The sequence below is a fragment of the Chiloscyllium punctatum genome, chromosome 30 (assembly GCF_047496795.1).
Source record: "Chiloscyllium punctatum isolate Juve2018m chromosome 30, sChiPun1.3, whole genome shotgun sequence".
NCBI lineage: Eukaryota > Metazoa > Chordata > Chondrichthyes > Orectolobiformes > Hemiscylliidae > Chiloscyllium > Chiloscyllium punctatum.
In genome coordinates, this window is record NC_092768.1 from 20,320,539 (window position 1) to 20,347,348 (window position 26,810).

Below are 26,810 nucleotides of genomic sequence, written 5' to 3' on the forward strand. Positions count from 1 at the left end.
CTCACTCAAATCCCAATCTCCTGATCCTCACTCAAATCCCAATCTCCTGATCCTCACTCAAGCTAAGGACTGATTACGGATAGTCAGCACGGCTTTGTGCATGGGAAATCACATCTCACTAACTTGATTGAGTTTTTTGAAGAAGTAACAAAGAGGATTGATGAGGGCAGAGCAGTAGTCTTGATCTATTTGGACTTCAGGAGGGCGTTGACAAGGTTTCTCATAGATGACTGGTTAGCAAGGTGAGATCACATGGCATATGGGAAGAGCTAGCCATTTGGAACACAGAACTGGCTCAAAGGTAGAAGACAGAGGGCGGCAGGACAGGGTTGTTTTTCAGACTGGAGGCCTGTGGCCAGTGGTGTACCACAAGATCAGTGCTGGGTCCACTGCCTTTTGTCTTTACATAAATGCTTTGGATGTGAGCATAAGAGGTATTGTTAGTAAATTTGCTGATGACCCAAAATTGGCGGTGTTGTGGATGGTGAAGAAGATTACCTCAGAGTATGATGGGATCTTGATCAGATGGGTCAATGGGTTGAGGAGTGGCAGATGGAGTTTAAATTAGATAAATGCAAGGTGTTGCATTTTGGGAAGGAAAATCAGGGCAGGACTTATACACTTAATGGTAAAGTCCTGGGAGTGTTGCTGAACAAAGAGACCTTGGAGTGCAGGTTCATAGCTCCTTGAAAGTGGAGTTGCAGGTAGATAGGATAGTGAAGAAGGCATTTGATATGCTTTCCTTTATTGGTCAGAGTATTGAGTACAGGAGTTGGGAGGTCATGTTGCAGCTGTACAGGACATTGGTTAGGCCACCGTTGGAATATTGCGTGCAATTCTGGTCTCCTTCCTATCAGAAAGAAGTTGTGAAACTTGAAAGGGTTCAGAAAAGATTTACAAGGATGTTGCCAAGGTCAGAGGGTTTGAGCTACAGGGAGAGGCAGAATAGGCTGGGTCTGTTTTCCCTGGAGCATCAGAGGCTGAGGGAGGTTATTAAAATCATGAGGGGCATGGATAGGGTATATAGATAAGGGAGTCCAGAACTATAGAGCATGGGTTTAGGGTGAGAGGGGAAAGATATAAAAGGGACCCAAGGGACAAGTTTTTCACACAGAGGATGGTATGTGCATGAATGGAATGAGCTACCAGAGGAAGTGGTGGAGACAGGTACAATTACAGCATTTAAAAAGCATCTCAGTAGCCACGTGAATAAACCATATAACCCCTACTGTGTGGAAACAGGCCCTTCACCCTTCAGCTTAACTGACCATCCAAAGAGTATCCCATCCATATCCATCCCCTATATTTCTGATGACTAATGCACTTAACCTACACATCCTGAACACTGTGGAAAGTTTAGCATGGCCAATTCAACTAACTTGCACATCTTTGGATTGTGGAAAGAAACCAGAACACCCAGAGGAAATACACACAGATACAGGGAGAGCTTACAAACTCCACACAGACTGTCACCCAAGGGTGGAATTGAACCTAGGACCCTGACGCTGTGAGGTAGAAATACTAACCACTGAACCACTGCGCTGGATTTACAGACATATGGACCAAGTGCTAGTAAATGGCATCTTTAGGTTAGGTTGGGCTATCTGGTCGACATGAACAATTTGGACAAAAGGATCTGTTTCTATACTGTAAAACTCTATTTCCCAACTTCCTGATCCACACTCAAATCCAATCTCTCAACCCTGGTTCAGATCCCAGTCTCTTGATCCTCACTCAACTCCCAACTTCCTGATCCACACTCAAATCCCAACTGGACAATGCTGCTTCTGAATTCTTAGCTGTCAATGTGTAAAGTATTTTCTGGGATCACATCCCATTCAGTCTAAAGGCAGATCAATCTGTAGTAATTAGAGAGATACATTTTATCATCTTAAACTATTTTTATTAATTCCAATCTACAATCTTTGCAATTAATAACACAAATTATAAATAATATAAATAAAAATTAATAAATATATTTAACAACTTAAATCAATCCGAAAACAATATTTTCACCAGTGAAAGATTTCTTGAAAACAAATATTGCAGTTTGACACGAGACACTGCTTTTGGTCATTAACATTCAACCACCTTATTCTCAAGGTAGAAACTCTCTTGGCCATTGAACCAATTAGATTTCTCGTTACCCAGGCTCAAGAATAACTGATGGAAGAGACAGGCCATTAAAGGAATCCAACTCCATTAAACATTCAAGAGAAAAAAAATCTCCAATAGTTAAAATTAAGTTAGATTCAAACATATTCCACTTAAATAATCATCATTAAAGAAACAACCAAGTAAAGGTCTCTCAAATGCATTCACCATCCGGCATCTTTCAGGATACTGTTTGGAGAAAATGTATACATTGTAATATCCATACATATTTTTAAAATTGTCAACCAACCACACTAAAGGCCCATTGATTGTTGGAAAGCTTGACTTGTCTTCTTCATCCAATGTCTTCTTCATTGAATTGGGACAAGTAATGATCACTGAAGATTTACAAGGCTAGTACAAAAACCACCATGGAGGGTTTACAGTGATTTCAATTTTCTTTTAGCGAGTTTTGAGATGATTTGTAGCTCAAGTTGAGGTTTTGGATGTAGGTTTGATCAGATTAGATTCCCTCCAGTGTAGAAACGGGTCCTTCGGCCCAACAAGTCCACACCGACCCTCCAAAGTGGAACCCACCCAGACCCATTTCCCTCTGACTAATGCACCTGACACTGTGGGCAATTTAGCATGTCCAATCCACCTGACCTACACACCTTTGTGACTCACTGATGAACCTTCAAGCTCAGCAGGCAAACCTACATCCAATATTTTATTTTGTTAACACATTCAGTCATGTTATGACAAGCCTCAGCAGTAGGTGGCACTTGAACCAAAGCTTCCTGGCCCAAAAGCTAGGGACATTAGCACTGTGCCAGAAGGGCCTCAAAAATAGAGATACATAAACATACAAGTAGAGCACTATCAGGAAAACCAGTTCCTGTTCTCAGGGACAAAACATTCGGAAGATCAGACCCAAGACCCTACTTGTTAGTTCCAGTGATTGTTTAATTAATGTCTCCATAAGGAGTAAAAGTTCAAATAAGTTAAACTACAAAAAATGTGATATAAATATGAAATAAATTAAGAACCACTGTCTTACTGATAATTTCAACTGGAATTAGGAATGGAGATCTGCCACAGGATGTTGAAGTAGTGGTGTGTAATGTTTGCTTAAATGAACAGTTCAGTTGAGCTAGAGCCCAATTATTTGCAACTCTTCACTTACACTTTAACAAGGCAAATTCATGTTATCACACAGACAGCAATGAATGACCTACAGCTGTTCCCAGTCTGTGGGAAATAGGAACATCATGGGGAAAAGAGCCTTTTTGGGCTCGTCTGCTTGATTTGAAAATACTGAAACCCTAGTTAATGGGCCCTGATGAGTATTACGGTGTTATGCAGAAATCAGGGTTTGCTATCCTGGTAATTCACTGGACAACCCAGACATAAAATCCCTGCATATTTGAGAACTTATGTTGCTGCAAGCCTTTAAATAAAATAAAGAAGTTCATCTCATTGTGCAATTAGTGCTGGTGAGGACAATGTGCCCCAATCTGCATTTCAATTTGAAATTCTTGAACAGCCATCGAAAAACAGTGGAAGTGACCCGGGATCATTACACAGCAAATATTCCAAAGAAAGTCTTCCCTTCGGTTGTGTCTACATATCCCGTTGTCTCCTTGTTAACCCTGGAGAAGATCTGATCTCCCTCCAGGAACTCAAAGATGGCTCCCTGGTAGGAGGTTTTGTACCAGGGCTCCTTGCGTTGGTGAGAGTGGCAGGCGGATTTGGTGGCTTTCAGTAGAATGGATTCCTCGGGGTAACTTGGCGACAGCTTGGTGAGTTCGTGGCTCAGGTAGACAGCCTGGGGCTGACACTCCATGCTGTGGAAGACCACCTGGGTGTAGACAAAGTACTGTCCAGGCCTCTTGATGATGAGCCTGTTGTCCCTGAACTCCAGGCCCTCGGTGAAGGTGGAATCACTCTCATTTTGCCAAATCACGGTCCCTCCTTTGCTGGTTGGGGAAGCTGAGGGGGCAGGGGTGGGAGAGAGAGGGAAGACACCATGAGGATCAAACAAAGACAAAGAAACAGCCTGCATTTATGAGGCACTAGTCATAGCCTGACCAAAGCACTTTACAACCAATGATGGGTTTTTGAAGGAAAAGTTGTGCAAATGCAGGAAATGGAGCAACCAGTTTGTGAACAGCAAGATCCCACAGCTTCCAACATGAGAGAAATTGGATGGTCTGCATCTTATTTCTGAAAAAAGTGCAAATTCTACTCATTACTCTCTAAAGGAGACATTGTGAAATCTCCATGAAATTGTGCTGAAACAGCTGACCTGGACCAGGCAGGGAACCAATGGGATATAAGTGGCTGCAGCACTCAGAGGGAATGAGGACACATATTAACTGGAACCTGTCCCTCACTGCGACTCACTGGGAGCCAGGGAAACCCAGGGCTCAGAGCAAGGTTGGGGTTTGGATCCAATGGACCATTTGAAAGACCACCATCACCCTCATGCTCAACTCACTAATCAAGGATGTTGCCTTCAGTGAATTGCTCAGAGCTCCCTTATCACCCTGACCCAGAGAGAGGCTGCTCACAGGAGGATTTCATCTCTGATGCCTGTGCTGCTGTCTCTGTGTTCAGATGAACCAATTCACACCACAACCCCTTCTCTTTGCCCAGGACCCTGTTATCTCCCACTCTCCTCCTCCAATGCTCTCTCCACATTACATTATTGATAAAGAGAGTTAGCATCTTCCCAACCCACCCCTGCACCCTCCCAGCTGCTGGGGCCTATTCTCTAGAGGATGCTGTCACATTGAGAACAGTTCTGTACCTGTCAGGTGAGCTGCGATTCTCGGCCGGGGGTCACTCCCCACCTGCTTCATGAGAAGGGGCAAACCTGGAAGTGGAAAAGACAAAAACTCAGACCCTGCTGGATCACCCTCAGAGCACAGACTGACAGACACAGAGAGGGGTGGGAGGGACAGATAGACAGGTGGGCTCATGAGAGAGAAGAGTGAAAGATGAAACACATCTCTGCAGGAAGAAACAGACTTAAGGTTTCGAGTCTGATATTACTACAAACTGAAAGATTATTCTCAAAAGACAGACGATAACTCCGGAGAATGGACATCAAAATAACTAAAGAAAGAAAGTAACAGAGCGTTACTGAACTGGAAATGGCAGTGATGAGAAGACAGAAATATTGGTGAAGATTGACCCAAAGTCAGAGGTTAAACCGAGCTAGACGTTGATAACAGAATATGATGGACTGATCCTGACAGCACTTACCACTGGTCTGAGCAGCTGTTGTCAGTGAGGGATGGGAGACTTCCAACTTTAATCCTGAATCCTGAAGAAATTAAACAAGGGCAGACGTTAAGATGTGAAATTCTCTCAAATTTCTGCTGCACCTGACAGGAGTTGGTGTGCAACCCAGGGCTGTAGCTGGGTGGACTGTTTGGTCTGTGGGCTGGCTGTCTTTACTGTTCAACACATGGTAGGCAGCCACTGTATTGTGGAGAGACACCATACTACGGAGAGACACAGCATTGTGGAGAGATGCTGTACTGTCAGGAGACACGGTGTTGTAGGGAGACACTGCACTGTACAGTGAAACGACTGAGTACAGAGACACCACTTTGTCCAGTCGCTATACCGTACGACGAATGTACTGCGCAGAGACACCGTATTGGACATTACTGTACACACAGACATTGTTTAGAGACAGTCTAGTGGACAGACTATTTCACACAGACACTATATTGTCCAGCGACCCGGTGTTGGACAGAAACACAATGTGATCCAGGCGATTGGAGACACTGACTCGGTTGGAGTCCCTGTGTTGGACACTGTCCAGGACAGACAGGCTACCCTAGAGGGCCGGAGTGACCCAGCCAGCCTATTCCCCATCCCCACTGTGTACAGACACACGCTGACCCCATACAGACTGGCTGAGTGACCCCCGTCACTCTCAGAGGGACAGCTGCCAGGCTCTGCTTGTCCTTTAGTAGCGCCGGCAGCACAGACTGAGAGAGCCGCCTTTATCCGGCGGCTCCCATAGAACAGGGAGCAGTTCCAACAGTTCCCTCAGCTCAGGCTGGGCACTGAGCAGGGTCCTGGGGGAAAATCGCTCTCGCTGTTGGAGAGACTGCAGTTAAAGGGCCGGCCTGGCTGAAGCGCTGGGGGCCAGTTTGCTGTTTTACTGCAGAGTTGCAGCACGAACTGAGAGTGAAATCCCTTCAACAGCTTGAAGTGCCCGCTTCCAAACAAGTCCCTGTCCCCGGGGCAATGCAAGCGGCAAGTGGAAGGCGAGCGCTCGTCTCCAAGAACACCCTCCCCAAGGCAGATCCTCACCTGGTTTGAAGGGAACACTCCAAACTGAAGCAGGAAGAGAAAGGTCGATAGCAGCAACAAGCCGAGGACAGCGAGTGTACACAGAGCCCGCCAGAAACAGCTTGTGTTGGAGCCTGACTCCCTGATGGGCAGCAGCCCCCCATTCTCCAGCTCCAAGAACTTGGCCTCAGTGTCCATGCTGTCAGGGGGCAGAGGGAACTCGCTGGGCTCAGTCTCTCTCGGGTCCACTCAGGCTCTGTCTGAGGGTCTCTGTCTCTGTCTCTGTCTCTCTCTCTCAGGGAGGGAGCTGCCTGCTCTATAACTACTGCTGCTCCTCACTAAAACCTCTTTATAACCAGCAGCAGCAGCACAGTCACTGCTGGCTGTGATGAAATGGAATGGGAAATCCCCAGGCAGAAACAGCAGCGATTGGAAAGCGATCACTCTCCAGATCGAATGTGGGACTGGCTCTGTCTAACTCTCAGCCAACGTGGAACGACAGCAGTTTCTCCCAAAACCGGGACATCCTGTCGGTTACCCAAAGTGGGTCCCAGCAATTCCCCCAGTCTCTCCATGTCTCCCCCATGGGCTCCTGGCTCTCACTGGGAACAATGACAGAGGGAGGAGGTAGAGAGATGGAGGGAGAGCACAGCACTAACTTTATTACAGAAATAATCGGTTCTGTCATAGTGTGGGGCAGACCCACCGACAGTGGATAACGAATTAAATGAGAGAAAGATCAAGCTGAACAGAAACATACCATGCAGAAAGATGTCTGACTGGTCAGATGGTGGGACAAAACCCGAAAGCAGCAGCAAAGTGAAAAACGAACAGATCTCTCAGGTGGACAAAATGAGACTCTCTGATCAAACCGAGGAAAGTTCTCCGGGTCATGAAACAGCAGCGGAGCGAGGGCCATCAGTGTGGATCCCCCAGAGAGTGAGAATGGGGAATTCAACACACAGAATAAGGAACATGGAACAATAACACAGCAGCTCATTCACCTTCCATCTTTACTGTGGAGGAAACAAACACCTTCCACTGGGAGATGGACATCAGGGTGGGCAATGGGTGGAGGAACCTGGGGAGATTATCATCAGGAGGGAAGTGATACTGAACACAGTGAGAGAGCTGTGGGAGGGACACTCCTAGTTCCTAATGGACTTCACAACAAGGTCCTCACAGCAGCACTAATACAGCAGGAGATTTGCTGGTGTGAATTTTCCAGGATTCCCCAGATTCTGGAAGTGTTCCATCAGACTGCAAAGCAGCATATGTCCTGCCTGTATTCCAGAAGGGAAAGTATTGGAGAGTTAGCCTGACATCTGTCATGGGGACATTGATGGAATCGATGACTCAAGTGGTTCTCACTGTGTATCTGAAATACTCCAGATAGTGAGGAAGAGCCAGCAAGGGGTTTGTGAAAGGGAAAGAAAGTTTAGTCAGTGTCTCTGAATTCGTGGAAGGAGTACATTGGGCAGTGGGTAAAAGGGAGGTCCCTGGCGCACTGTACCTGGATTAGACAGAATGCTGATTTGGGTTAATTTGATTAATTCTTGTCAGATGTACCTGAGTGCAATGAAAAGTGTGAATACTCTCACTGATGATGTTGGCTAGTCTTAGTGATGAAACATCTGAAAACAAACCTTCCAGCTCATTGAGCGAACTAACGTACATATGAGAGGTCCAATCAGCAGTCTATTCACAGCGGGAAAGAAGATGTCCTTGACCCTTTTGGCACTAACCTTTCACCTTTGAATCTCTGGCATGACTGAAGAAGTTGGGAGTGATGATAACTGGGATGGGAGGGCTCTTTGATACCGGCTGCCTTTTCACAGAGATGAGAAGTGTAGATAGAGCCAATGGATGGATGGGTGGTTTTTGGGAGGGTCTGGGCTATATCCACAACTGGTGTCACATCAATGTGATTGAGACTGATCGCAGTGCATGATAAAGGGCTCAGGCATATAGGGCTGGGGCAAAATCAATTCGGTACACTGTAAAACCAAGTAAAAATGCTATTCTTCAGTGAGACCGGCCTCTTAGGTGAGACCAATCTGGAATAATGTGTACAGTTTCAGTCTCTGTATTGAAAGGAGAATGTAAATAGAACATAGAACATAGCACAATACAGCACAGAACAGGCCCTTCGGCCCACGATGTTGTGCCGATCATGTGTTCTAGCTTAAACACCTACCCATGTACCTATCCAATTGCCGCTTAAAGGTCACCAATGATTCTGACTCTGCCACTCCCACAGGCAGTGCATTCCATGCCCCAACCACTCTCTGGGTAAAGAACCTATCTGTGATATCCCCCCAAAACCTTTCACCCTTCACCTTGAATTTATGTCCCCTAGTAACACTCTGTTGTACCCAGGGAAAAAGTCTCTGACTGTCTACTCTATCTATTCCCCTGATCATCTTATAAACCTCTATCAAGTCACCCCTCTTCCTTCGCCGTTCCAATGAGAAAAGGCTGAGAACTCTCAACCTATCCTCATACGACCTATTCTCCATTCCAGGCAACATCCTGGTAAATCTCCTCTGCACCCTCTCCAAAGCTTCCACATCTTTCCTAAAGTGAGGCGACCAGAACTGCACACAGGACTCCAAATGTGGCCTTACCAAGGTCCTGTACAGCTGCAACATCACCACGCGACTCTTGAATTCAATCCCTCTGCTAATGAACACTAATACACCATCAGCCTTCTTACAAGCTCTATCCACCTGAGTGGCAACTTTCAAAGATCTATGAACATCGACCCCAAGATCCCTCTGCTCCTCCACCTTACTAAGAACCCTACCGTTAACCCTATATTCCGCATTCTTATTTGGCCTTCCAAAACGGACAACCTCACACTTGACAGGGTTGAACTCCATCTGCCACTCCTCAGCCCAGCTCTGCATCATATCTAAGTCCCTTTGCAGCCAACAACAGCCCTCCTCACTATCCACAAATCCACCAATCTTCGTATCGTCTGCAAATTTACTGACCCACCCTTCGACTCCCTCTTCCAAGTCATTTATAAAAATTACAAACAGCAGAGGACCCAGAACTGAACCCTGCGGAACTCCACTGGTAACTGGGCTCCAGGCTGAATATTTACCATCTACCACCACTCTCTGACTTCGACCGGTTAGCCAGTTCTCTATCCAACTGGCCAAATTCCCCTCTATCCCATGCCTCCTGACTTTCCGCATAAGCCTATCATAGGGAACCTTATCAAATGCCTTACTAAAATCCATGTACACTACATCCACTGCTCTACCCTCATCCACATGCTTGGTCACCTCCTCAAAGAATTCAATAAGACTTGTAAGGCAAGACCTACCCTTCACCTACCCTGCTGGCTGTCCCTAATCAAGCAGTGTCTTTCCAGATACTCATAAATCCTATCCCTCAGTACCCTTTCCATTACTTTGCCTATCACCAAAGTAAGACTAACTGCCCTGTAATTCCCGGGGTTATCCCTATTCCCTTTTTTGGACAGGGGCACAACATTCGCCACTCTCCATTCCCCTGGTACCACCCCCTGTTGACAGTGAAGACAAAAAGATCATTGCCAACCGTTCTGCAATTTCCTCTCTTGCTTCCCACAAAATCCTAGGATATATCCCGTCAGGCACGGGGGACTTGTCTATCCTCAAGTTTTTCAAAATGCCCAACACATCTTCCTTCCTAACAAGTATTGCCAGTCCACTTCATACCCTCCTCTTCAACAATACAGTACCTCTCATTTGTAAATACTGAAGAAATATACTCATTCAAGACCTCTCCTATCTCTTCTAACTCAATACACAGTCTCCCACTGCTGTCCTTGATCGGACCTACCCTCGTTCTCGTCATTCTCATGTTTCTCACATACGCATAAAAGGCCTTGGGGTTATCCTTGATTCTACCTGCCAAAGATTTTTCATGCCCTCTCTTAGTTCTCCTAATCCCTTTCTTCAGCTCCCTCCTGGCTATCCTGTAGCCCTCCAACGCTCTGTCTGAACCTTGTTTCCTCAACCTTATGTAAGCCTCCATCTGCCTCTTTACTAGACACTCAACCTCACTCATCAACCAAGGTTCCCTCACACGACCATCTCTTTCCTGCCTGACAGGTACATACATATCAAGGACACGTCATATCTGTTCATGGAAAAAGTTCCACATTTCATCGACATTCTTCCCTGACAGCCTATGCTCCCAACTTATGCTCCTCAGATCCTGTCTTGCAGCATCATATTTGCCCTTCCCCCAATTGTAAATCCTACCCTGTTGCACGCACCTATCTCTCTCCATAACCAAGGTGAAAGTCACAGAATTGTGGTCACCATCACTAAAATGTTCACCACTAACAGTCAGCCCATCACGTGTCCCGGCTCGTTACCGAGTACCAAATCCAATATGGCCTCCCCTCTCGTCGGACAATCTTCATACTGAGTGTGGCGGCGGATTGCAAAGTGACCATCTGCAGGAACTGCAAACAGGAGGGTCACTTGACTAAGGACTGTCAGGAAGAAAAGAGCTGCAACCTGTGCGGAGAGGCGGGCCACATGTATAAGACCTGCCCAAGACGGGGGGGGGGGCCCACTTACGCACAGATGGCTGGAGGTGGCAATGTGAACAGTGGACCCCCAAAGACCAGTGGACACCCAGACAGCAGGGAAACAGAGCCTGGTAGCACCCAGAAAGAAGAACAGGCTGGAGTGGAGGAGGCGGCAGCCAGCGGGGAGACACAGCAGCTGATCCTAGCTCTAGCCAGACAGATGGAAGAAATGGAGGAGGAGGTAATCAAGCAGGCGGAGGAGTGGATACCTGTTAAAAACAGGAAGAGGAAATCTTGCGAGGCCCCCAAAACCTCCCAGCAAAGGGGGAAAAGACACCTGCACGAGGGAGGAACGGCCAGCTCTTCGGAGGGGGAAGATGGACGCAAAGAAGGCCATCACCACCAGAAGAAGAGACAGAGCGCCGTCTGTAAAGAGGAGGGCATTTCCTCCCAACCAGGAAACAACGGACCCCCCGAAGTCCACCCTCCACCCAGTGAGAACCAGGGGGTACCCACTGCCCCACAACTACAGGCAACCGAGAGCTGTGATCCTCTGACAGTCCCATTGTCAGACACAGAACTGGACAGTGAGGACCCTTGCCTTGGCTCAATGACACCAGAGCGGGTAAATGACCCCAGTGAGGAGCTGGATAGCTACCTCAGCCCAGCGAAGGTCCAGCAGTTCGTGCTTACCATGGGGATGTAGACAGCCACCCCAGAGACAGGACAGTCAAATGGACAATGGTAACCCCATAAACTGGGGGTTAAAGAAGTTTCATTTGCTTTCATATAACAGGGCACCCACTCAGTAGGTGGGTTCCGCTGAAGCCACAGCCAAATACCAAGAGACTGGATAGTTAATAAAGGTAACTGTTAATAGGATAACTGTGAATTCGATTAATTCAATTTGTTCTTTGTAATGTTAAGACATGCAATGTATATAACTATGAACGACATGGAAAATTGTACAAGTACCAAAGATTTATTTACATGAATAAAGTATATTTTGAAATAAAAAAAATCTTCATACCGAGTTAGAATGTGTTGGAGGAGGCTGTGAGACTGATACCTGGAATGAACAGGTTGTTGTCTGAATATCGCTTGTTCAGGTTGAACCTGCTTTCACTGAGAGTGAAAGGTGAGTCCTGCTTTGGATCCAGACAAAGGCCCATTAGTGAATGGGAGGAGAAGGAGTTTATCAAGATGGAACCCAACCCCTACTTCCCTGAGAATTGGAAAGCCCTACATCCCAACCCTGGTCAGATTGACCTTGATGAGTATGTATTTCCATTCACTGAACACCCCTTCCTGTATAACAGTATTCTGCAAGTGCCTTTCTAGAAATGGGGAAGTAAGTCACAAGCCGAGCCATCTTGGACAGGAATAATTTCTCATAATGGAGCCGTGTTAGTCTGAGTTAGCCTGACACATTCTCAGAGTGCTGGATTAGTGGTGCTGGAAGAGCACAGCAGTTCAGGCAGCATCCAACGAGCAGCGAAATCAACGTTTCAGGCAAAAGCCCTTCATCAGGAATAAAGGCAGTGAGCCTGAAGCATGGAGAGATAAGCTAGAGGAGGGTGGGGGTGGGGAGAGAGTAGCATAGAGTATTCTTGTAGAGAGAGGAGGAAAACTTCTTCAAGGCATTCTTGAGTGCGTCTGTCTGAGGCAGAGTGGGTGATAGTTTCTCATTCACACACTATTCCCCATGACAGAATAGGGTGTGGTGGCAATTCCTGTTGGCTAGCAGTGAAATTTAAGTTTCTGCAAGTGTTTGGCCAAACAGTGGGGTAAGCGTGTTATTGGTGTGAGCTGTGCTCAGCTGAGAATGGTGTATGTACAGGGATGGCTGGGAACCGATGGAAACAGTCAGGAAAACAAGCTGTGCCTGACGGTCAGATTCTCACAGGCTGACTCCATGGACAGGAACGTTTGATTTCCTGGGAGCACAAAGATGGTGGGCATGGTCCCCTGTTTGAAATATCACGTGTAAATATTTCACATTGCATAGGGTCCACTCAATTCATGTCTGCTTCAGCCGAGTGTGATGAGAGTATGACATGTTGTACATAAACTGTAAAGGTAACATAAAGGTAAACAAAGGGTTAACTCCCAAACAAGAGTTAATCCATGAGCTGCAGCTTTACCGCATCTCCTTCAAGACATAGAAAGCATTTAAGTATTGGCTGTCCTGTCGGATGTTTAAATGTTTCCCTTTGAAAAACTTCTATTCTCTTGTGAACATGTGAGCCGTTCTGACATTGAGCGCTGGATGTCTGTGGTTGTGGCTCAGAGATTTGCAGTAAGTGTTTTGCTTTCTGAAATACACTACATACTTTTAACTTTTAAACAGTTCTTACAGTTGGCCTGAGTACTTTTACAACAAATTCACGAATTTGTCATCTTTCAAAAAACCACACTGCCAGCCTGTTGGTTATACAGTGGATATGGTTGAGTGACACCGGATTGCAAATTGAAAATTTCTCAGTGTTTTGTCGAGAACCGATCTGGGAGGGAAAGTATTGCTTCTTCCTTCCACACTTAGACGTTACCTTCCTGTCACTGTTTCGAGCAATTTGGGCATTTTTCAAACATGGGACATAGAATATTACAGAGCAGAAACACATTCTTCAGCTCAATATCTCTGTGCCAGTTATGATGCTCATATAACCTAATCCTATATCCCTCAGTTTCTGCCTGTTTCCTGTGTCTGCTCAAATATCTCTAAACTGTGGCTTTCGTATCTGCTTGTGTCACCTCCCCTGGCAGGGCATGTCAGGCACCGACTGCACTCTGTCTGAAATCCCATCCTCACACACTTGCTTTAATCTTCTGGTTCCTGCAGTAATGTGTGGGAGACTGGAGAGATGGTCATTGGAGTTGAACTGTGTACAATGTGATCTCTTTGAAACAGACCCAATTCTAATGGCTCATCAGGAGAGATGCTGAGAGGCAGGTGGTTCCACCCAGGTTGGACAGGATGTGTAACTACAGTCCCAGAATTAGGGGGATGGCCATTTCAGACAGAGATGGGGAGAAATGCCTATGTGCAGAAAGTGGGAGTAACATTAGCCAGTTTATTTGTTCAAGTATTTTCAATTTGTCATCCACATCTCATTGAATGAGACAGGAGGCTTATGGGTAGGTCACATGACTTTCTCTTTATAATTTCTTCTTTCAAACTCTGGATTCCCTCTCTAAGATTCCCAATCTCCTCTCCCGACAAGATTACCAAGATCTGGTTTTGTTATCTCAGATTTACAATCTCCCAATCCCATAAAGTTGCCCAGCTCTAAACTGTCTATCCCAAATTCCCAGTGTGATAATCAATCAAACAGTCAGTTGGAACAGAGTCGAAAGTGGACCCTCTCATTTAAACACTGTCCAGGAACATCTCCAAACCCAAACCAATGTACAACAGCCAGAAGGAAACATTAGACAATCTTCAAATAATTTTATTAATTCCTCTTTATGTTTGCAGACATAAATATTAATATAAATAATATAAATACAACCATTGATAAATAGAATTAAATAATAACTTATATCAATCTGAAATATCTTAACATTGACAATATCATTGTCACTAAAGGACACCTATAGAACAGATGTTACAGTTTTACACAAACACTCAGTTGGTCTATGAGCTGCAATTAAATTTCAGTGGTCCCTCATTCGAGACAGAGAATCTCTCGGCGTGCAGAGCCAATCAGATTTATTACTGGGATCTTACTGTGCATTGCCCAGTCTGAAGGGTGACCAATGGAGAGTACAAGGTACAAAGGGAAGGTAACATTGCCATGAAGGAACAATCTCAACCATTCCCCTTGGATCAGAGCAGCAAACAATCCCCTCCAACATTGACTAGGACGAAGCTGTAGGAGCACAATATAGTCCCATCAGATCAGGAACAGGCCAACATTTAGTGAGCCAACCTCTTGGTGTTTGCTGAATGTTCTGTCACCATTTGAATTGCAGTGCTGACCATATGGACTCAAGGAAGGGAAGATTCTGTGAAGATTTGACCAATCACATTGTTCGAGGTAGAAAGCCAAAGCCCAGCTGAGAACGTGCTTTGGCATTCCTCACCCAACAGCAAACTCAATCAACTTGCTTCATTTTTCACAAAGATAGCAGTGATCCTTTGGAATGTAAATCAATAATGAGGAATAGACCATACTCTACAAGGACCAGTACCTGGTCTCAGGGAATAATCAGTCTGAATATCAGACCCAGGATCCTGGATTTCATTTTCACTCCAGGGATAGACAAACAAATTTCTACCTGAGGAGGACAAATTCAAATAAAGTGAGCAACAGAAAACACAATTTAAATAGGAAATAAATTATACGATCTGTGAGGCTTTGTGTTCATATCAATCAGAAACAGCAGATTTGGAATGCAATTTCTGAACAACTCTCTTCACATTGTTCCAATTGAATTCACTCACCCAACAGGATCAATGTTACACAGCAGTGAAGCACCTCCACCTGGGCCCAGTGTTAAAGGGATGTTAGAAGCAGGGACATTATAGTGACAGGTGGAGGCCAGTAAATCCATCAAACCTAGATGTTAGCTGGAGACAAGCACAGATTCCCTGACCAATACCATTCTGTGCTTTGTACAAAGCTGAAATTGCATCACTGAAAATTTACTCTGATACTTCACTGCACCACCAATCCTCAAAGCCACACACATCTGACACATTCTGTTGTTGCAAACTCTTGAAATCAAATACAACAGAAATTAATCTAGTTTGTTCACAATTAACAATAAGAAGACAATGTGTCTTTGTCAGTTTGTGATGAATTTCAATTTGAAATTCTTGATCAGTCATTGATAATCAATGTGCATGTTCCAGGAAAATTATACAGCAAATATTCCAAAGAAAGTCTTCCCTTCGGCTGTGTCTACATATCCCGTTGTCTCCTCGTTAACCCTGGAGAAGATCTGATCTCCCTCCAGGAACTCAAAGATGGCTCCCTGGTAGGAGGTTTTGTACCAGGGCTCCTTGCATTGGTGAGAGTGGCAGGCGGATTTGGTGGCTTTCAGTAGAATTGCTTCCTCGGGATAACTTGGTGACAGCTTGGTGAGTTCGTGGCTCAGGTAGACAGCCTGGGGCTGACACTCCATGCTGTGGAAGACCACCTGGGTGTAGACAAAGTACTGTCCAGGCCTCTTGATGATGAGATGGTTGTCCCTGAACTCCAGGCCCTCGGTGAAGGTGGAATCACTCTCATTTTGCCAAATCACGGTCCCTCCTTTGCTGGTTGGGGAAGCTGAGGGGGCAGGGGTGGGAGAGAGAGGGAAGACACCATGAGGATCAAACAAAGAGAAATAACTAGCCCGCATTGATGTAGCACCAGGCATGGCTTGTGGATACGGTAAAGCACTTTACAACCAATGAGGTGCTATTGAAGGCGTAATTGTGCAATTTCAGGAAATGGAGCCATCACTTTGTGCACAGTAAGATCCCACGATTTACCATGGGAAAGAAACTGGACGGTCTGCATCTTAATTGGAAACTGAGCTCCCTTATCACCCTGACCCATACAGAGGCTGGTCACAGGAGGATTTCATCTCTGATGCTTGTGCTGCTGTCTCTGTGTTCAGATGAACCAATTCACACCACAACCCCTTCTCTTTGCCCAGGACCCTGTTATCTCCCACTCTCCTCCTCCAATGCTCTCTCCACATTACATTATTAATAAAGAGAGTTAGCACCTTCCCAACCCACCCCTGCACCCTCCCAGCTGCTGGGGCCTATTCTCTCGAGGATGCTGTCACATTGAGAACAGTTGTGTACCTGTCAGGTGAGCTGCGATTCTCGGCCGGGGGTCACTCCCCACCTGCTTCATGAGAAGGGGCAAACCTGGAAATGGAAAAGACAAAAACTCAGACCCTGCTGGATCACCCACAGAGCACAGACTGACAGACACAGAGAGGGGTGGGGGTTGGGGGGGGACAGATAGACAGGTGGGCTCATGAGAGGAAAGAGTGTATGATATCCAAATGGAAAAGGCTGGAGAAACTCAGCAGGTCTGGCAGCATGTGTGGGAGGAGACTCCGAGAGAACATCTCGAGTCCAGTATTGCTGCAATCTGAGAGAGTTTGTGGGAAAGACTGAGAGGGAGTCAGGAAAACAGACAAATCGCTCAAGGACAACAATGATAAAGGGAGAATGGTGCAGCAATGTTAGGAAAGATATTGATGAAAATATTAATGAGGAATGTCCCAGAGGGTGAGGGAGAGATGGGTCCGAGAAACAGCACTGATCCTGACAGCACTTACCGCTGGTCTGAGCCGCTGTTGTCAGTGAGGGATGGGAGACTTCCAGCTTTGATCTCGAACCCTGAAGGAATTCAACAAGAACAAGGGTTAAGATGTGAAATTGACTCGAGATTCCGCTCCACCGAACAGGAGTTAGTGCCCAACCCAGGGCTGCGGCTGGGTGGGCTTTAGGGGCGACCCGGTGTTGGACAGAAACACAATGTGATCCAGGCGATTGGAGACACTGACTCGGTTGGAGTCCCTGTGTTGGACACTGTCCAGGACAGACAGGCTACCCTAGAGGGCCGGAGTGACCCAGCCAGCCTATTCCCCATCCCCACTGTGTACAGACACACGCTGACCCCATACAGACTGGCTGAGTGACCCCCCCACCCCCGCCACTCTCAGAGGGACAGCTGCCAGGCTCTGCTTGTCCTTTAGTAGCGCCGGCAGCACAGACTGAGAGAGCCGCCTTTATCCGGCGGCTCCCATAGAACAGGGAGCAGTTCCAACAGTTCCCTCAGCTCAGGCTGGGCACTGAGCAGGGTCTTGGGGGAAAATCACTCTCGCTGTTGGAGAGACTGCAGTTAAAGGGCCGGCCTGGCTCAAGCGCTGGGGGTCAGTTTGCTGTTTTACTGCAGAGTTGCAGCACGAACTGAGAGTGAAATCCCTTCAACAGCTTGAAGTGCCCGCTTCCAAACAAGTCCCTGTCCCCGGGGCAATGCAAGCGGCAAGTGGAAGGCGAGCGCCCGTCTCCAAGAACACCCTCCCCAAGGCAGATCCTCACCTGGTTTGAAGGGAACACTCCAAACTGAAGCAGGAAGAGAAAGGTCGATAGCAGCAACAAGCCGAGGACAGCGAGTGTACACAGAGCCCGCCAGAAACAGCTTGTGTTGGAGCCTGACTCCCTGATGGGCAGCAGCCCCCCATTCTCCAGCTCCAAGAACTTGGCCTCAGTGTCCATGCTGTCAGGGGGCAGAGGGAACTCGCTGGGCTCAGTCTCTCTCGGGTCCACTCAGGCTCTGTCTGAGGGTCTCTGTCTCTCTCTCTCTCTCTCTCTCTCTGGGAGGGAGCTGCCTGCTCTATAACTGCTGCTGCTCCTCACTAAAACCTCTTTATAACCAGCAGCAGCAGCACAGTCACTGCTGGCTGTGATGAAATGGAATAGGAAATCCCCAGGCAGAAACAGCAGCGATTGGAAAGCGATCACTCTCCAGATCGAATGTGGGACTGGCTCTGTCTAACTCTCACCCAACGTGGAACGACAGCAGTTTCTCCCAAAACCGGGACATCCTGTCGGTAATCCAAAGTGGGCCCCAGCAATTCCCCCAGTCTCTCCATGTCTCCCCCATGGGCTCCTGGCTCTCACTGGGAACAATGACAGAGGGAGGAGGTAGAGAGATGGAGGGAGAGCACAACACTAACTTTATTACAGAAATAATCGGTTCTGTCATAGTGTGGGGCAGACCCACCGACAGTGGATAACGAATTAAATGAGAGAGTGATCAAGCTGAACAGAAACATACCATGCAGAAAGATGTCTGACTGGTCAGATGGTGGGACAAAACCCGAAAGCAGCAGCAAAGTGAAAAACGAACAGATCTCTCAGGTGGACAAAATGAGACTCTCTGATCAAACCAAGGAAAGTTCTCCGGGTCATGAAACAGCAGCAGAGCGAGGGCCATCAGTGTGGATCCCCCAGAGAGTGAGAATGGGGAATTCAACACACAGAATAAGGAACATGGAACAATAACACAGCAGCTCATTCACCTTCCATCTTTACTGTGGAGGAAACAAACACCTACCACTGGGAGATGGACATCAGGGTGGGCAATGGGTGGAGGAACCTGGGGAGATTATCATCAGGAGGGAAGTGATACTGAACACAGTGAGAGAGCTGTGGGAGGGACACTCCTAGTTCCTAATGGACTTCACAACAAGGTCCTCACAGCAGCACTAATACAGCAGGAGATTTGTTGGTGTGAATTTTCCAGGATTCCCCAGATTCTGGAAGTGTTCCATCAGACTGCAAAGCAGCATATGCCCTGCCTGTATTCCAGAAGGGAACATATTGGAGAGTTAGTCTGACATCTGTCATTGGGACACTGATGGAATCGATGACTCAAGTGGTTCTACTGTGTATCTGAAATACTCCAGATAGTGAGGAAGAGCCAGCAAGGGGTTTGTGAAAGGGAAAGAAAGTTTAGTCAGTGTCTCTGAATTCGTGGAAGGAGTACATTGGGCAGTGGGTAAAGGGGAGGTCCCTGACGCACTGTACCTGGATTAGACAGAATGCTGATTTGGGTTAATTTGATTAATTCTTGTCAGATGTACCTGAGTGCAATGAAAAGTGTGAATACTCTCACTGATGATGTTGGCTAGTCTTAGTGATGAAACATCTGAAAACAAACCTTCCAGTTCATTGAGCGAACTAACGTACATATGAGAGGTCCAATCAGCAGTCTATTCACAGTGGGAAAGAAGCTGTCCTTGACCCTTTTGGCACTAACCTTTCACCTTTGAATCTCTGGCATGACTGAAGAAGTTGGGAGTGATGATAACTGGGATGGGAGGGCTCTTTGATACCGGCTGCCTTTTCACAGAGATGAGAAGTGTCGATGGAGTCAATGGATGGATGGGTGGTTTGTGGGAGGGTCTGGTCTATATCCACAACTGGTGTCACATCAATGTGATTGAGACTGATCGCAGTGCATGATAAAGGGCTCAGGCATATAGGGCTGGGGCGAAATCAATTCGGTACACTGTAAAACCAAGTGAAAATGCTATTCTTCAGTGAGACCGGCCTCTTGGGTGAGACCAATCTGGAATAATGTGTACAGTTTCAGTCTCTGTATTGAAAGAAGAATGTAAATAGAACATAAAACATAGCACAATACAGCACAGAACAGGCCCTTCGGCCCACAATGTTGTGCCGAACATGTGTCCTAGCTTAAACACCTACCCATGTACCTATCCAATTGCCGCTTAAAGGTCACCAGTGATTCTGACTCTGCCACTCCCACAGGCAGTGCATTCCATGCCCCAACCACTCTCTGGGTAAAGAACCTATCTCTGATATCCCCCCAATACCTTCCACCCTTCACCTTGAATTTATGTTCCCTTGTAACACTCTGTTGTACCCGGGGAAAAAGTCTCTGACTGTCTACTCTATCTATTACCCTGATCATCTTATAAACCTCTATCAAGTCACCCCTCATCCTTTGCCATTCCAATGAGAAAAGGCCTAGCACTCCCAACCTATCCTGGTACGACCTATTCTCCATTCCAGGCAACATCATGCTAAATCTCCTCTGCATCCTCTCCAAAGCTTCCACATCTTTCCAAAAGTGAGGCGACCAGAACTGCACACAGTACTCCAAATGTGGCCTTACCAAGGTCCTGTACAGCTGCAACATCACCACACAACTCTTGAATTCAATCCCTCTGCTAATGAACACTAATACACCATCGGCCTTCTTACAAGCTCTATCCACCTGAGTGGCAACTTTCAAAGATCTATGAACATAAACCCCAAGATCCCTCTACTCCTCCACCTTACTAAGAACCCTACCGTTAACCCTGTATTCCGCATTCTTATTTCTCCTTCCAAAATGGACAACCTCACACTTGACAGGGTTGAACTCCATCTGCCACTCCTCAGCCCAGCTCTGCATCATATCTAAGTCCCTTTGCAGCCAACAACAGCCCTCCTCAATATCCACAACTCCACCAATCTTCGTATCGTCTGCAAATTTACTGACCCACCCTTCGACTCCCTCTTCCAAGTCATTTATAAAAATTACAAACAGCAGAGGACCCAGAACTGATCCCTGCGGAACTCCACTTGTAACTGGGCTCCAGGCTGAATATTTACCATCTACCACCACTCTCTGACTTTGACCGGTTAGCCAGTTCTCTATCCAACTGGCCAAATTTCCCTCTATCCCATGCCTCCTGACTTTCCGCATAAGCCTACCATAGGGAACCTTATCAAATGCCTTACTAAAATCCATGTACACTACATCCACTGCTCTACCCTCATCCACATGCTTGGTCACCTCCTCAAAGAATTCAATAAGACTTGTAAGGCAAGACCTACCCCTCACAAATCCGTGCTGGCTGTCCCTAATCAAGCAGTGTCTTTCCAGATACTCATAAATCCTATCCCTCAGTACCTGTTCCATTACTTTGCCTACCACCGAAGTAAGACTAACTGGCCTGTAATTCCCGGGGTTATCCCTATTCCCTTTTTTGAACAGGGGCACAACATTCGCCACTCTCCAGTCCCCTGGTACCACCCCCTGTTGACAGTGAAGACAAAAAGATCATTGCCAACGGTTCTGCAATTTCCTCTCTTGCTTCCCACATAATCCTCGGATATATCCCGTCAGGCCCGGGGGACTTGTCTATCCTCAAGTTTTTCAAAATGCCCAACACATCTTCCTTCCTAACAAGTATTGCCAGTCCATTTCATACCCTCCTCTTCAACAATACAGTCCCTCTCATTTGTAAATACTGAAGAAAAGTACTCATTCAAGACCTCTCCTATCTCTTCTAACTCAATACACAGTCTCCCACTGCTGTCCTTGATCGGACCTACCCTCGTTCTCGTCATTCTCATGTTTCTCACATGCGCATAAAAGGCCTTGGGGTTATCCTTGATCCTACCCACCAAAGATTTTTCATGCCCTCTCTTAGTTCTCCTAATCCCTTTCTTCAGCTCCCTCCTGGCTATCCTGTAGCCCTCCAAAGCTCTGTCTGAACCTTGTTTCCTCAACCTTATGTAAGCCTCCATCTTCCTCTTTACTAGACACTCAACCTCACTCATCAACCAACGTTCCCTCACACGACCATCTCTTTCCTGCCTGACAGGTACATACATATCAAGGACACGTCATATCTGTTCATGGAAAAAGTTCCACATTTCATCGACATTCTTCCCTGACAGCCTGTGCTCCCAAATTATGCTCCTCAGATCCTGTCTTGCAGCATCATATTTGCCCTTCCCCCAGTTGTAAATCCTACCCTGTTGCACGCACCTATCTCTCTCCATAACCAAGGTGAAAGTCACAGAATTGTGGTCACCATCACTAAAATGTTCACCACTAACAGTCAGCCCATCACGTGTCCCGGCTCGTTACCGAGTACCAAATCCAATATGGCCTCCCCTCTCGTCGGACAATCTTCATACTGAGTGTGGCGGCGGATTGCAAAGTGACCATCTGCAGGAACTGCAAACAGGAGGGTCACTTGACTAAGGACTGTCAGGAAGAAAAGAGCTGCAACCTGTGCGGAGAGGCGGGCCACATGTATAAGACCTGCCCAAGACGGGGGGGGGGGCCCCACTTACGCACAGATGGCTGGAGGTGGCAATGTGAGCCATGGACACCCAAAGACCAGTAAGGTCCACCCGGACAGCAGGGAAACGCAGTCTGGTGACACCCCGAAAGAAGAACAGGCTGGAGTGGAGGAGGCGACAGCCAGCGGGGAGACACAGCAGCTGATCCTAGCTCTAGCCGGACAGATGGAAGAAATGGAGGAGGAGGTAATCAAGCAGGCGGAGGAGTGGATACCTGTTAAAAACAGGAAGAGGAAATCTTGCCAGGCCCCCAAAGCCTCCCAGCAAAAGGGGAAAAGACAGCTGCACGAGGGAGGAATGGCCAGCTCTTCGGAGGGGGAAGATGGACGCACAGAAGGCCATCACCACCAGAAGAAGAGACAGAGCGCCGTCGGTAAAGAGGAGGGCATTTCCTCCCAACCAGGAAACAACGGACCCCCCGAAGTCCACCCTCCACCCAGTGAGAACCAGGGGGTACCCACTGCCCCACAACTACAAGCAACCGAGAGCTGTGATCCTCTGACAGTCCCATTGTCAGACACAGAACTGGACAGGGAGGACCCTTGCCTTGGCTCAATGATACCAGAGCGGGTAAATGACCCCAGTGAGGAGCTGGATAGCTACCTCAGCCCAGCGAAGGTCCAGCAGTTCGTGCTTACCATGGGGATGTAGACAGCCACCCCAGAGACAGGACAGTCAATTGGACAATGGTAACCCCATAAACTGGGGGTTAAAGAAGTTTCATTTGCCTTCATATAACAGGGCACCCACTCAGTAGGTGGGTTCCGCTGAAGCCACAGCCAAATACCAAGAGACTGGATAGTTAATAAAGGTAACTGTTAATAGGATAACTGTGAATTTGATTAATTCAATTTGTTCTTTGTAATGTTAAGACATGCAATGTATATAACTATGAACGACATGGAAAATTGTACAAGTACCAAAGATTTATTTACATGAATAAAGTATATTTTGAAATAAAAAAAATCTTCATACCGAGTTAGAATGTGTTGGAGGAGGCTGTGAGACTGATACCTGGAATGAACAGGTTGTTGTCTGAATATCGCTTGTTCAGGTTGAACCTGCTTTCACTGAGAGTGAGAGGTGAGTCCTGCTTTGGATCCAGACAAAGGCCCATTAGTGAATGGGAGGAGAAGGAGTTTATCAAGATGGAACCCAACCCCTACTTCCCTGAGAATTGGAAAGCCATACATCCCAACCCTGGTCAGATTGACCTTGATGAGTATGTATTTCCATTCACTGAACACCCCTTCCTGTATAACAGTATTCTGCAAGTGCCTTTCTAGAAATGGGGAAGTAAGTCACAAGCCGAGCCATCTTGGACAGGAATAATTTCTCATAATGGAGCCGTGTTAGTCTGAGTTAGCCTGACACATTCTCAGAGTGCTGGATTAGTGGTGCTGGAAGAGCACAGCAGTTCAGGCAGCATCCAACGAGCAGCGAAATCAACGTTTCGGGCAAAAGCCCTTCATCAGGAATAAAGGCAGTGAGCCTGAAGCATGGAGAGATAAGCTAGAGGAGGGTGGGGGTGGGGAGAGAGTAGCATAGAGTATTCTTGTAGAGAGAGGAGGAAAACTTCTTCAAGGCATTCTTGAGTGCGTCTGTCTGATGCAGAGTGGGTGATAGTTTCTCATTCACACACTATTCCCCATGACAGAATAGGGTGTGGTGGCAATTCCTGTTGGCTAGCAGTGAAATTTAAGTTTCTGCAAGTGTTTGGCCAAACAGTGGGGTAAGCGTGTTATTGGTGTGAGCTGTGCTCAGCTGAGAATGGTGTATGTACAGGGATGGCTGGGAACCGATGGAAACAGTCAGGAAAACAAGCTGTGCCTGACGGTCAGATTCTCACAGGCTGACTCCATGGACAGGAACGTTTGATTTCCTGGGAGCACAAAGATGGTGGGCATGGTCCCCTGTTTTAAATATCACGTGTAAATATTTCACATTGCATAGGGTCCACTCAATTCATGTCTGCTTCAGCCGAGTGTGATCAGAGTATGACATGTTGTACATAAACTGTTTTAACAGTTCCCTGGAAAAGAACAAAGGTAAAGAAAGGGTTAACTCCCAAACAAGAGTTAATCCATGAGCTGCAGCTTTACCGCATCTCCTTCAAGACATAGAAAGCATTTAAGTATTGGCTGTCCTGTCGGATGTTTAAATGTTTCCCTTTGAAAAACTTCTATTCTCTTGTGAACATGTGAGCCGTTCTGACATTGAGCGCTGGATGTCTGTGGTTGTGGCTCAGAGATTTGCAGTAAGTGTTTTGCTTTCTGAAATACACCACATACTATTAACTTTTAAACAGTTCTTTCATTGGCCTGAGTACTTTTACAACAAATTCACGAATTTGTCATCTTTCAAAAAACCACCCTGCCAGCCTGTTGGTTATACAGTGGATATGGTTGAGTGACACCGGATTGCAAATTGAAAATTTCTCAGTGTTTTGTCGAGAACCGATCTGGGAGGGAAAGTATTGCTTCTTCCTTCCACACTTAGACGTTACCTTCCTGTCACTGTTTCGAGCAATTTGGGCATTTTTCAAACATGGGACATAGAGTATTACAGAGCAGAAACACATTCTTCAGCTCAATATCTCTGTGCCAGTTATGATGCTCATATAAACTAATCCTATATCCCTCAGTTTCTGCCTGTTTCCTGTGTCTGCTCAAATATCTCTAAACTGTGGCTTTCGTATCTGCTTGTGTCACCTCCCCTGGCAGGGCATGTCAGGCACCGACTGCACTCTGTCTGAAATCCCATCCTCACACACTTGCTTTAATCTTCTAGTTCCTGCAGTAATGTGTGGGAGACTGGAGAGATGGTCATTGGAGTTGAACTGTGTACAATGTGATCTCTTTGAAACAGACCCAATTCTAATGGCTCATCAGGAGAGATGCTGAGAGGCAGGTGGTTCCACCCAGGTTGGACAGGATGTGTAACTACAGTCCCAGAATTAGGGGGATGGCCATTTCAGACAGAGATGGGGAGAAATGCCTATGTGCAGAAAGTGGGAGAAACATTAGCCAGTTTATTTGTTCAAGTATTTTCAATTTGTCATCCACATCTCATTGAATGAGACAGGAGGCTTATGGGTAGGTCACATAACTTTCTCTTTATAATTTCTTCTTTCAAGCTCTGGACTCCCTCCCTCAGATTCCCAATCTCCTCTCCCGACAAGATTACCAAGATCTGGTTTTGTTATCTCAGATTTATAATCTCCCAATCCCATAAAGTTGCCCAGCTCTAAACTGTAGAAAGTGGACCCTCTCATTTAAACACTGTCCAGGAACATCTCCAAACCCAAACCAATGTACAACAGCCAGAAGGAAACATTAGACAATCTTCAAATAATTTTATTAATTCCTCTTTATGTTTGCAGACATAAATATTAATATAAATAATATAAATACAACCATTGATAAATAGAATTAAATAATAACTTATATCAATCTGAAATATCTTAACATTGACAATATCATTGTCACTAAAGGACACCTATAGAACAGATGTTACAGTTTTACACAAACACTCAGTTGGTCTATGAGCTGCAATTAAATTTCAGTGGTCCCTCATTCGAGACAGAGAATCTCTCGGCGTGCAGAGCCAATCAGATTTATTACTGGGATCTTACTGTGCATTGCCCAGTCTGAAGGGTGACCAATGGAGAGTACAAGGTACAAAGGGAAGGTAACATTGCCATGAAGGAACAATCTCAACCATTCCCCTTGGATCAGAGCAGCAAACAATCCCCTCCAACATTGACTAGGACGAAGCTGTAGGAGCACAATATAGTCCCATCAGATCAGGAACAGGCCAACATTTAGTGAGCCAACCTCTTGGTGTTTGCTGAATGTTCTGTCACCATTTGAATTGCAGTGCTGACCATATGGACTCAAGGAAGGGAAGATTCTGTGAAGATTTGACCAATCACATTGTTCGAGGTAGAAAGCCAAAGCCCAGCTGAGAACGTGCTTTGGCATTCCTCACCCAACAGCAAACTCAATCAACTTGCTTCATTTTTCACAAAGATAGCAGTGATCCTTTGGAATGTAAATCAATAATGAGGAATAGACCATACTCTACAAGGACCAGTACCTGGTCTCAGGGAATAATCAGTCTGAATATCAGACCCAGGATCCTGGATTTCATTTTCACTCCAGGGATAGACAAACAAATTTCTACCTGAGGAGGACAAATTCAAATAAAGTGAGCAACAGAAAACACAATTTAAATAGGAAA

The 26,810-nt window shown here is 46.3% G+C and overlaps 2 protein-coding genes across 2 annotated transcripts; both read right to left on the reverse strand.

Moving 5' to 3' along the window:
* Nucleotides 1–3,273: 3,273 nt before the first annotated feature.
* LOC140455006 (tumor necrosis factor-like) lies at nucleotides 3,274–6,686 on the reverse strand. The gene is made up of 4 exons (XM_072549683.1): nucleotides 6,430–6,686; nucleotides 5,365–5,425; nucleotides 4,907–4,972; nucleotides 3,274–4,086 (listed from the first exon to the last, which is right to left on the reverse strand). The coding sequence occupies exons 1-4, from the start codon at nucleotides 6,604–6,606 to the stop codon at nucleotides 3,674–3,676; spliced, it is 717 nt and encodes a 238-aa protein (XP_072405784.1). The 5' UTR covers nucleotides 6,607–6,686; the 3' UTR covers nucleotides 3,274–3,673.
* Nucleotides 6,687–15,795: 9,109 nt separating this feature from the next.
* On the reverse strand, nucleotides 15,796–18,241 carry LOC140455007 (tumor necrosis factor-like). The gene is made up of 4 exons (XM_072549684.1): nucleotides 17,997–18,241; nucleotides 17,231–17,291; nucleotides 16,746–16,811; nucleotides 15,796–16,218 (listed from the first exon to the last, which is right to left on the reverse strand). The coding sequence occupies exons 1-4, from the start codon at nucleotides 18,171–18,173 to the stop codon at nucleotides 15,806–15,808; spliced, it is 717 nt and encodes a 238-aa protein (XP_072405785.1). The 5' UTR covers nucleotides 18,174–18,241; the 3' UTR covers nucleotides 15,796–15,805.
* Between the last annotated feature and the right edge of the window lie 8,569 nt (nucleotides 18,242–26,810).